The sequence below is a fragment of the Phocoena phocoena genome, chromosome 9 (assembly GCF_963924675.1).
Source record: "Phocoena phocoena chromosome 9, mPhoPho1.1, whole genome shotgun sequence".
Taxonomy (NCBI): Eukaryota; Metazoa; Chordata; class Mammalia; order Artiodactyla; family Phocoenidae; genus Phocoena; species Phocoena phocoena.
In genome coordinates this window covers 99,693,920-99,706,444 of record NC_089227.1, presented here as the reverse complement: position 1 = coordinate 99,706,444, position 12,525 = coordinate 99,693,920, and the positions used below count along the sequence as shown (strand labels likewise).

At 41.6% G+C, this 12,525-nt stretch overlaps 1 protein-coding gene and 1 pseudogene across 1 annotated transcript; both read left to right on the top strand.

The window, feature by feature from the left end:
- The first annotated feature begins 471 nt into the window (after positions 1 to 471).
- Positions 472 to 3,286, top strand: LOC136127989 (GTPase IMAP family member 5-like). Its single transcript, XM_065883617.1, has 2 exons — positions 472 to 481; positions 2,400 to 3,286. The coding sequence occupies exons 1-2, from the start codon at positions 472 to 474 to the stop codon at positions 3,284 to 3,286; spliced, it is 897 nt and encodes a 298-aa protein (XP_065739689.1).
- A 995-nt stretch (positions 3,287 to 4,281) lies between these two features.
- On the top strand, positions 4,282 to 12,003 carry LOC136127988 (ubiquitin-conjugating enzyme E2 C pseudogene; annotated as a pseudogene).
- Positions 12,004 to 12,525: the final 522 nt, after the last annotated feature.

Genomic DNA, 12,525 nt, shown 5'->3' with positions numbered 1-12,525 from the left:
CAATGTCATTTACAGCAAGGCAATTTTTGTTCTCTAGTCTAGCAAGTTTGCTTACTTTGATTCCAATAACAATAGTGATAATAAAACAATAAACAAAATCCTGCTTCTCATTCCATAGAAGAAGACTTTCTTTATTTCATGCCTTTTCAGGTAGAGGGGAGATAATCAACTGACTTGTTTTCGAACATTTCATGCTTTCCTATAGGATGAGGAAAAAGCAGGAGTTCATTGTGTTAATATAACATAGCGTCACCTGGCTTGCTTAAAGTTATATATGGATATTTGAAAGTAAAATATAAGTTAAAATATTAGCGATGGAAACGGCTCATCTAAGGATAATTATTCTTGGCTGTCTGAATTGGAGATGTTCTCAGGCCTTACCAAGTCCCATATGGACACCTGCTTTTTATTCCTTTCCTTTTTTTATTCCAGAAGAGAATGGAAGGGCTTCAGAGGAGCAGATACGGGACTATGGCTGAAGGTAAGAAAGCCTCCAAATTCTCAAGAGCTCTAGGCATCAGGGAAGAGTCACTGTTTTCTCTCCTCCTTTCCCTCACCTCAAACACAGTGACAGAAAAGGAACCCAGTTATTTTCCACTGCAGAAGAAAAGGCAGCTACCATGTTCTTATCTTCCCCACCATCATCACAGCCACACACACCCGAGTGTGAAGCTCTCCCCTGTGCCCTGATGCATGGGAAATGAGGAAATGAAACTTCAAGTCAGAAGTCGGGGGACTTGGAAACAAATTGTGAAAATGATATCCTTCCCTGCCTGCACTCAACTGAAAAGAGGAAAAGTTCCCCATAAAGATTTAGTGATCGTGTTTGCTAAAAAAAAAAAATCCAGGATACTTAAGAAAGGGAAGAACCAACACAGAGTTACAGGAATAACAATAACAGATTTTAGGAGACTAAAATGAACTTAATTCATTTGAGCTCATGAGAACTCCAGACATCCTTGGATTCTCGCTCTCTTCATCCCTTGAAGATTTTAGCTCTTGATGCAGGGTCACCCTCGACAGCACCACTTTTGTTCTAATTTCCTGTCATTCTATCAGCCAAATTGACGATCTTTCCAACGCATGTATTTTTCATACATGATGGTCTTATCATCTCTTCCTCAGCCACCGATCCAGGGTCATCTGTCAGACTGTTGCGGTCTCGCACACACCTGCGAACTTCCCTCGGAGAGGAATCAGAACCAAGACAGAACACCAATATCCAGTGCAAATCCAAAGTAGATTAGTGATAGGCGTTTATTACGCACAAAAGCGCAAACCGATCGGGGCCTCACCAAAAGCAGGGTGAGACCCCGAGTCTTGTACGGGTGTGGTTTTTATATCCCAGGGTAACAGGATGTTCGTTCTAATTTTGAACTATTAGGTCGGCCATCCGGAACCCAGCGTCTTCCTGTTCACATTATGCTGGCAAGAAAAGCTCAATTTCACAGCAGCCAAGTCAGGCGGTTAGCGATAAAAGCAGTTACGGTGCAAACAGTTTTAAACCAAAACATTCCATCATTAATTCCAAGTATTACCATCGAAACTGTATGTTCTGGGACAGCGTGTCCCGTCACAAGACTCCGTCCTTGACTTTAACGACAAGCCTTCTGTAGGCTCACATCCAAACATCCAACTCCCCACCCAAAAAGAGGAAACCCGGGGACATTCAGCTGGTCCTCGGTGGTAGGTCACTGGAGCTCTGACATCTGAGACTTCCTTTACCCCCAAGGTTCAGATGAATGTGATTGGCAGCCTGTGTACCTGGGAATTAATTGGTGGGTGAAAGAGAGGTGATCATAGTTTCTCACTGATGACTTCTCATCCTCCTCCTCTTTCTAATCTCACATTTATTTAGCATGAAACTGGGCTAAGCACCATCCCCGGAGAAGCTCAGGGTCCAGCTTTCTGAAAGCTGTATTTTCCCTGGTCCTGATGAAGTCCTTGGAGCATCCTTCATGGTGTAGCAGTTCTTACTCTTGGCTATGGGTCCAAGTTCGGGCTCCCAGTGTGGCTTCCTGCCAGTCAAGAGTCGCCTAAAGTTGTATGCAAACATTTGTATGTATTTAAATATCACTATTTGGCAGGGAGAGAGGTCCATAGCTTTCATGAGATACCATGAAAGGTCCGTGACCTAAAAATCTTAAGAATCACTAACTTTCCCAACAAGGACCTACTGTATAGCACAGGGAACTCTGCTCAATATTCCGAAATAACCTAAATGAGAAAAGAGTTTGAAACAGAATCGATGCTCGTGTATGTATAGAGTAATTCTTTTGCTTCACACCTGAAGCTAAGACAACATTGCTCATAAACTAAACTCCAAGATAAAATAAATTTTTTTAAATCACTGACTTAGTAGAACACGAAAAACTCTTTTTTTTTTTTTTTTTTTATAGGCGGGATAGAACATAAGCTGTTTGCAGCCTCGTCCTCATTGAGGATCATCCTGGTGGGCAAAACAGGCAGCGGGAAGAGTGCCACCGGGAACAGCATCCTCTGCCAGCCAGTGTTTGAGTCCAGGCTGGCGGCCCAGTCGGTGACCAGGAAGTGTCAGGGCGCAACGGGCACGTGGGATGGGAGGAGCGTCCTGGTGGTGGACACGCCCCCCATCTTTGAGGCGAGGGCCCAGGACCAAGAGGCGTACGAGGACATCGGGGACTGCTACCTGCTCTCGGCCCCGGGGCCTCACGTGCTGCTGCTGGTGACCCAGCTGGGGCGCTTCACAGAGCAGGACGTGGTGGCCGTGACCAGGGTGAAGGAGGTCTTTGGGGCGAGAGCCCTGAGACACACGGTCATCCTCTTCACCCGCAAGGAGGACTTAGCGGACGGATCCTTGCATGACTACGTAGCAAACACAGACAACGTCAGGCTGAGGGGCCTGGTCCGGGAGTGCGGGCACAGGTACTGCGCCTTCAGCAACTGGGCCTCCGGGGACGAGCAGAGGAAGCAGCTGGCCGAGCTGATGGCCGTGGTCGAGGGGCTGGAGAGGGAACTCCAGGGCGCCTACCTCAGCAACGACCTCTTCTTTGATGCACAGCGGCTCCAGCAGGGCGGGGGCGACCCCCATGGAGAAGGTCACGTGCGCTACCTGGCCAAGGTGTGGTCACATATTGCAAAGCAAAAGCAAGACCTGAAAGAGGCCCAGAGAAACCGCGCCTTCAAGGCGCTCCTGCGAGTCAAACACTGGATCGTTTCTCACATCGGAATATTTGCTGTTTTTGTTATATGCTTTTTGAGTTTTGTTGCCATTTTAATTAGCTTGTGTAGCACTCACGGATGCTGAGCATTTTCAGATGATACCTGCCATCAGCTTCCATTTTTTCAGAGTCAGTACCTTTGTCTATGTTGATAAGGAACTTTATTTGCTTTTTACATAATTGCACTTTCAACTTCCCTTCCTTGCATCAGACACACCATCCATTTTCTTCAGTTGCTTTTTATTTTCTATCCACCTGACCCATCCATAGATCAGTCCAGAACAGGCTGTTGTCCAATGTCTGGAAACAGTTCTTTTACACAGGCATACCTCGGAAACATCGCAAGTTTGGTTCCAGACCACCACAACGAAGTGACTATCAAAAGTATCACACCAAGTTCTTGGTTTCCCTGTGCACATAAAAGTTATGTTTATGCTACACTGTAGTCTGTTTAGGGTGCAATAGCATTTTGCCCAAAAAACAATGTATATACCTGAGTCTAAAATTACTTTACTGCTAACCATCATCTGAGCCTTCAGTGAGTCATAATCTTTTTGCTGGTGGAGGGTCTTCCTCCATGGTGATGGCTGCTGACTCATCAAGGTGGTGGCTGCTGACGTTTGGGGCAACTGTGACAATTCCTTAAGATAAGACAGCAGTGGACTTTGCCACATCAATTGACTCTTCCTTTCACAAATGATTTCTCTGTAGCACACAATGCCATCTGATAGCATTTTACCCACCGTAGAACTTCTTTCTACGAATGGGTGGAAAGAAGAATTGGAATCAGTCCTCTCAAACTCTGCTGTTGCTTTATCAATTAAATTTATGTAATATTCTAAATCCTTTGTTGTCACTTCAACAATGTTCACAGCACCTTCACCAGGAGTAGATTCCATCTCAAGAAACCTCTGTCTTTGCTCCTCCATAAGAAGCAGCTCCTCATCTGGTAAAGTTTATCATGGGGTTACAGCAATTCAGTCACATCTCAGTCTCCACTCCTAATCCTAGTTCTCTTGCTGTTTCCACCACATCTGCAATTACTTCTTCCACTAAAGTGTTGAGCCCCTCAAAGTCGCCCATGAGGTTTGGAATCAGCTTCTTCCAAACTCTTGTTAATATTGATGTTTTGACATCTTCCCGTGAATCATGAATAGTCTTAAGGGCTTCTAGAATGGTGAGTCCTTTCCAGAAGTTTTTCAATTAACTTTGCCCAGATCCATCAAAGGAATCACTATCTCTGGCAGCTATAGCTTTACGAAATGTATTTCCTAAATAATAATACTTGAAAGTCAAAATTACTCCTTGATCCATGGGCTACAGAATGGATGAAATCTCAAACTGCTTAGAACTGCTTTTACGGCATCCCATAGGTTTTGGGTCATTGTGTTGTTGTTGTCATTTGTTTCTATGTATTTCTTTATTTCTTCTTTGATTTCTTCAGTGATCTCTTGCTTATTTAATAGCGCGCTGTTTAGCCTCCATGTATGTATGGCTTTTACAGCTTTTTTCCTGTAATTGATTTCCAGTCTCATAATATTGTGGTCAGAAAAGATGCTTGATACGATTTCAATTTTCTTAAACTTTCCAAGCCTTGATTTGTCACCCAAGATGTGATCTATGCTGGAGAAAGTTCCACGTGCACTTGAGGAGAAAGTGTATTCTGCCACTTTGGGGTGGAATGTTCTATAAATATCAATTAGACCTATCTGATCTATTGTGTCATTTAAAGCTTGTGTTTCCTTATTTATTTTCATTTTGGATGATCTGTCCATGGGTGTAAGTGGGGTGTTAAAGTCCCCTGCTATTATTGTGTTACTGTCGATTTCCCCTTTCATGGTTGTTAGCATTTGCCTTGTGTATTGAGGTGTTCCTCTGTTGGGTGCATAAACATTTATAATTGTTACATCTTCTTCTTGGATTGATCCCTTGATCATTATGTAGTGTCCTTCTTTATCTCTTGTAACAGTCTTTAAAGTCTTTTTTATCTGATACAAATATTGCTACTCCAGCTTTCTTTTGATTTCCATTCGCATGGAATATCTTTTTCCATCCCTTCACTTTCAGTCTGTATGTGTCCTTAGGTCTGAAGTGGGTCTCTTGTAGACAGCATATACATGGGTCTTGTTTTTGTATCCATTCAGCCAGTCTGTGTCTTTTGGTTGGGACATTTAATCCATTTACATTCAAGGTTATTATCAATATGTTTGTTCCTATTACCATTTTCTTAATTGTTTTGGGTTTGTTTTTGTGGGTCTTTTTCTTCTTTTGTGTTTCCTGCCTAGAGAAGTTCCTTTAGCATTTATTGTAAAGCTGGTTTGGTGGTGCTGAATTCTCTTAGCTTTTGCTTGTCTGAAAAGCTTTTGATTTCTCCATTGAATCTGAATGAGATCCTTGCTGGGTAGAGTAATCTTGGTTGTAGGTTTTTCTCTTTCATCACTTTAAGTATATCCTGCCACTCCCTCTGGCCTGCAGAGTTTCTGCTGAAAAATCAGCTGATAATCTTATGGGGATTCCTTTGTGTGTTTTGTTCTTGTTGTTTTTCCCTTGCTGCTTTTAATATTTTTTCTTTGAATTTAATTTTTGTTAGTTTGATTAATATGTGTTTTGATGTGTTTCTCCTAGGGTTTACCCTGTATGGGACTCTCTGTACCTCCTGGACTTGGGTGACTATTTCCTTTCCCATGTTAGGGAAGTTTTCTACTATAATCTCTTCAAATATTTTCTCAGACCCTTCCTTTTTCTCTTCTTCTGGTACCCCTATAATTCAGTCAAAACACACACATTTATCAGTTAAGTTCACTGTCCTACATGGGTGCAGTTCGTGGCACCCCTAATCAATTATAACAGTAATCGCAAAGACAACTGATCACAGATCACTGTGATGGAAGGGGGCATGGGGAAGTCATTCTGGCTTATACGTGATTTAACTTGAACTTTATGCTAGCTAGAACAGCCTGTTTTGTGGCGTATTAAATGTACATTGTACATCTGCTTTAACCATTAAAGAAAAGAATGCATTTAAAAATCACAATGGCGGGAATTTCCTGGTGGTCCAGTGGTTAGGGCTCTGCACTTCCACTGCAGAGGGCATGGGTTCAATCCCTGGTCGGATAACTAAGATTCCACAGGCTACACAGTGCAGCCAACAAATAAATAAACAAAAATAAAAATAAAAATGGAATGACTGTGGTTCAGGTATTCAAAATGGAGCCGGGTGGCCATCGTGGATGTGGTTTCAGACACACTCTTGCATCACTGAGAACTTGAATCTGCTGAAACGTATCAAACTCAAGGATACCACCAGCTGTTCTCAAAATATACCTGCTAGCCACTGCCAGCTGCATCTTTATGGCTTCAAGGTCCGCCTTGTAACTATGAAACCATTTTGGTCCCCCAACCAAACCTTGCTTAACAAGCACCTTTACTTCTTGCCAGCTCCAGTTATAATTCTTGACAAATAATTATGTAATTTTACGATTTTTGCCTTTATAAGCCCCCCATTTTGTAGTAGCAGAACACAATTCAAATGCTTTTGGAGCTGTGTCTCCCAGGCTATAGTTCTCAGTTTGGCTCAGATAAAACTCTTTTCTATTCCTATTGTAGACTGTTTATGGATTGCTCCCATCAACACCATAACAAATACAATAATATTGAAAAAAGTTATAAATATTGTGAGAATTACCAAAATGTGGCATAGAATGGGCAAACACTATTGGAAAAGCGGCACCGATAGACTCGCTCCACGCAGAGTGGCCACGAATCTTCAATTTGTAAAAACCACAATAGCTGCAAAGCACAATACAAAGAGGTCTGCCTGCATCTCTTTCTCTAGTTTTCTGCTTGTTAATGGAAAAAGGTAAATAATAACACGAGTTACTCCATCATAGACGAAACCAGAAGACTCCTCCCTCATTTCTTCTTTATGCCAAGTATTAATCGAAGACACTAGACGTTTGTACTATAGATCGCCCCACATTCTGAATTTTGCTGCTTACATCGTTGTGATGTCATTTAACGTGTTCCTCTGCCTCACCGTTTTTGTAAACCGGAAGTTAGTTGTGGTGAGTTTGATCAGACAGATCAGAATAAAGTTCAATTTTTTTTACAATGTTACTTAGAGATGATAGTTTATATTTCCATAGGGGGTACTCAACGTCTGGTTTTCCCTCTTTTTATGTTAGCACTCATTGGTGATCATTGTGTAGATCCATTATTTTAATAGGTATTAAAAATGGTGATATCCTGGGCTTCCCTGGTGGCGCAGTGGTTGGGAGTCTGCCTGCCGATGCAGGGGACACGGGTTCGTGACCCGGTCCGGGAAGATCCCACCTGCCGCGGAGCGGCTGTGCCCGTGAGCCATGGCCGCCGAGCCTGCGCGTCCAGAGCCTGTGCTCCGCAACGGGAGAGGCCACAACAGTGAGAGGCCCGTGTACCGCAAAAAAAAAAAAAAAAAAAAAAAAGGTGATATCCTATTCTAAAATTTCTTTTTCATTAAGTAGCTAGAATATTTCTATTAGGATATTCTTTCCTTCTTCATGTATTTAGTAACCTGAAGTATAGTTTATGCAGGAAAGACAAGATAAATGCTTGATAAGCACCAGGATATATTACAAATGAATAAATGATTTAAATGTTAGCAAAAAGGAAAATTTTAAAGTCCTAGAAGGAAACAGAAAAGTGTTCCACTACATGTAATCTGTACATGTGGAAGGTCTTTCTAATGGTGACTCAAAACCCAGAACACACGGATAAATTTATTGATTAATTTGCCTATATAATAGTGATACATATCTACATTACAAAAGTAAAATTTGGGGGACTTCCCTGGTGGCACAGTGGTTAAGAATCCACCTGCCAACGCAGGGGACACAGGTTCAATCCCTGGTCCGTGAAGATCCCACATGCCGTGGAGCAACTAAGCCCGTGCACCAACTACTGAGCCTGAGCTCTAGGGCCCGCATGTGGCAACTACTGAGCCCACGTGCTGCAACTACTGAAGCCCACACACCTGGAGCCCGTGCTCTGCAACAAGAGAAGCCACCGCAATGAGAAGCCCGCGCACCACAACGAAGAGTAGCCCCCGCTCGCTGCAACTAGAGAAAGCCCGCGAGCAGCAACGAAGACCCAACACAGCTAAAAATAAATAAATAAATTTAAAACGTTAAAAAGAACATTTTTTTAAAGTAAAATTTGAATGACAAGCTAGAAAATAGTATTTGTAACTCATCTAATAGGCAAATGTCTAGTCTCTCTAACATGTAGAGTTCCTAGGAAATTGAAAAATAAAAAACCAACAACCCATTGTAAAAATGGACAAAACAATATAAAGAGAATCAACAGAAAAACAAATATATTAAACATATGAAAAAAGGCTTAATGCCACTCACATGGAAAGAAGGGCATATCAAACAATTCTTCGATGTGATTTCTCTCCTATTTGGTTTTCAAAACTCGAAAGTATGAGACAAACAGGTGCCTTCGTACTTCATTAGTGAAAATACAAAACTGCATGACACATGTGTAGGGAAATATAGCAAAGAATGCAATGTTATTTCAAATAGCAAAGGTTGGAACAATCCCCAAAGGGCCATCAACTGAGACATGTGAAAAAATAACCCCCTGTCTAGATACTGATATGGGAAGATCTCCATGACATATTGTTACATGAAAAGAACAAGATGTGGAGCTGTAAAAATAGTACGCCACTTTTTACGTTTAAAAAGGAGAATAAATTAAGAATATATACTCAGATATGCTTATATTTGCAGAAAGAAACAGTGTAAATATACTCAAGAAATAAAGTGATTAATTTTAGAGAACTGTGGGAGAATCGGGTGGACAAGGTAGAACCCAAATCTCTTAATATAGGCTTTTCCATAACTTTTTATTATGGTAAAAAACACATAACATGACATACACCCTCTTAACAGATTTTTCAGGGTATAGTACGATACTGTTAACTATAAGAACAATGTTGTACAGACCTCTAGAACTTTTTTTATCTTGCATGGCTGTAACTCTAGAACTTTTTTATCTTGCATGGCTGTAACTCTGTACCCATTGAACAGCAACTCTCCATCTCCCCCTTCCCTAGCCCCTGGCAAATACTCTTATACTTATTGTTTCTAAGAACTTGACTACTTTAGATATAAGTGGAATCACATAGTATTTGTACTTCTGTGACTGGCTTTTTTCATTTAGTATAATGTCTTCCTGGTTCATCATATATTGTAGCATTTTAACAAGATTTCCTTCTTTTTTTTAATCACTGAACAACATTCCATTGCATATACATATATATAGTATATAATATCTCTTCACACCTGTTACATGGGCTATTATCAAAAAGACAAGAGAGAAATAGTGTTGGCGAGAATGTAGAGAGAAGGCAACCCTTGCGTGCTATTGGTGGGAATGTAAATTGGTGCAGCCACTATGGAAAACAGTATGGAGGGTCCCCAAGAAATTAAAAATAGAGCTATCATATGATCCAGCAACCCCACCTCTGGGTAAATATCCCAAAGAAATGAAATCAGGATCTCAAAGAGATATCTGCACCCTTATATTCATTGCAGCATTATTCATAATAGCCAAGATACGGAAACAACCTAAGTGTCTATTGATGGATGAAATAAGATGTGGTAAAAACATACAATGGAATATTATTCAGCCATTAAAAAAAAAGGTAACCCTGACATTTATCACAACATGGATGGAACTTAAGGGCATGATGCTAAGGGAAAACAGCCAGACAGAGAAAGACAAATACTTGTGATATGACTTATATGTGGAATCTAAAAAAGCCGAAGTCATAGAAACAGAGAACAGAACGGTAGTTGCCAAGGCCCAGGGGAGTGGGAGAAATGGGGAGATGTTGGTCAAAAGATATAAACTTTCAGTTATAAGATGAATAGATTTTGAGGATCTAATGTTCAGCATGGTAACTATAATTAACAACACTGTATTATATACTTGCAAGTTGCTAAGACAGTATATCTTAAATGTTCTCGCCATCAGAAAAAAAGGTAATTATGTGAGGTGATGGAGGTGTTACCAACCTTATTGGGGTAGTCATTTTGCAATATATACATGTATCAAACTCTCATGCTGTACCCCTTAAAGTAATGCAATGTTATATGTCAATAACATCTCAATAAACCTGAAAGAAAATTCTTTTGGATAAATATCCAGAAGTAGAATTTCATACTTTTTGAATTTTGAATCATTTGAATGTATTTTTCTCTTCAAAAATTAAATTTTAAAAAGTCCCCAATCTTCTTTACAGTCGTATTTTTTATATTTACATTTTTAATTTTATTTTTTAAACACAAAGGAACTTGAATGTAAAACGTATGCTGTGTTGTAGGTATGAGAGCAGGCTGCCCCAATAACCAGAGGTTATTATTATACCTACATACGATTATTCATACGGAATTTGATTCTCAGATTGAACCTCAAGACTTTTACTATCTGTTTTAACTCACAAATGTAAGAAAAAAAACATGGATTTTTCAGAAACTATCACTCATTAAAACTTTAAGTCTAACACAAATATCAGAAGCCCTAGAAATCATTAAAAGATTTTTGTACTGGAAGGAATTAAGTAGTAGGTAGCTGGATTAATTCCTTAGTTCATTCATTTTTTTAAGAAAGGAACATATTATAATGTAAACAGTTGAAATCAGAGCACATTTTTTTTTTTTTTTTTTTTTTTTTTGCGGTACGTGGGCCTCTCACTGTTGTGGCCTCTCCCATTGCGGAGCACAGGCTCCGGACGCGCAGGCTCAGCGGCCACGGCTTACGGGCCCAGCCGCTCCGCGGCATTGTGGGATCTTCCCAGACCGGGGCACGAACCCGTGTCCCCTGCATCGGCAGGCGGCACTGCGCCACCAGGGAAGCCCCAGAGCACATTTTGAGGAAGACAAATGAGACTGAAATATTTTGATATGTTCTTGCAGTGCCTAGGCCACCAAACACGACCCCTGACAGCCTTAGAAAAACCTTAGCTTGCAATGCCGTTGGCTTTGTGCAAACCCATTTTTTTAAATATTTGAATCTGAATGTTACCTTGATTTTTCTCTTTGCTTTTCTCTTGTAACTAAACATACCTTACTTCCCTAAGGACAGATGGGTGCCTCAGACAGACTTGACCCACGTTCACGTGCTTAGAAAGACAAAATCGTAAGCGTGTTAATAAATTTTGAACTACTATTCACATTCCAGATGTTACTGTTTAGATTCAGAGCATCAATGAGCCCCTTCTTCCCTCCATAGCTTTGACTCACAGCCATGCATACAAAGAACTGGCACCGCAGCCCCGCAGCTCCTATCTTCCTAGCAGCACTGCCTGGGCCTCCAGAGGCAAGAGGCTATGGCAGGAGCTGACGACCCTCAGAATGTCTGATCTGACAGAGGAATTTCTACCTTCCCTGAAGCAGACAATGTTTTCAAATGGGTGGGGACCATCCATGGCACAGCTGGCCAGTATATGAAGACCTGAGGTATATGCTCTCCCTGGAGTTTCCCAGGGGCTATGTGTCCACCACAGTGACGGTCCTCACACCCTGCTACCGCCCCATCGGGGACACACAGGGTAACATCTGTCTGAACATCCTGAAGGACAAGTGGTCCATCCTGTACGATGTCAGGACCATTCTGCTCTCCATGCAGAGCCTCCTAGGAGAACCCGACACCCATAGCCCTTTGAACATATGCTGGCAACCTCTGGAAAAACCCCACAGCCTTTAAAAAATATCTGCAAGAAACCTACTCAAAGCAGGTCTCCAGCCAAGAACCCTGACCCAGCTGTCTGGCTGCTCTCCTTGTATTGTCTTTTTGATATTTTCCTTAGACGGTCTGTCCTTTCCTTGATTTCTGTATAGGACTATGTATCTGAAACTATGCTGTTGAGATAGGTTGGGACCTGGGACGCTTTACCAGAGTGCTTGCACTTGGCCCTGGACAAACAACTACTGCAGCAACAGCACACAAAGAAACTATAAGGAAGTAAAAATAACTGCATGCATGTGCGGTCGAAGTCGGGGCAATTATGAACAATACGATACACTTCTGAGTAGGGTACTGGCATGATCCCTGCACACAGCATCACCAAGGGGGAGGGCAGACCACCTAAGCCACCCCTCCAGCCCGACCCACTGATCTGCCTCTACCCTCACCGCACTTAAGGAACCAGCATGCCTTCCTTGGAGAGTGAGCAAGGGCCCCTGTTTCTTGTTCTCGCTCCCTCCTGCTGTAGCATGAGTCCAATAAAACTTTGCCTGAGTTACTCATCTGGCTTCTTATCAGTTTCTATTGATTAAAG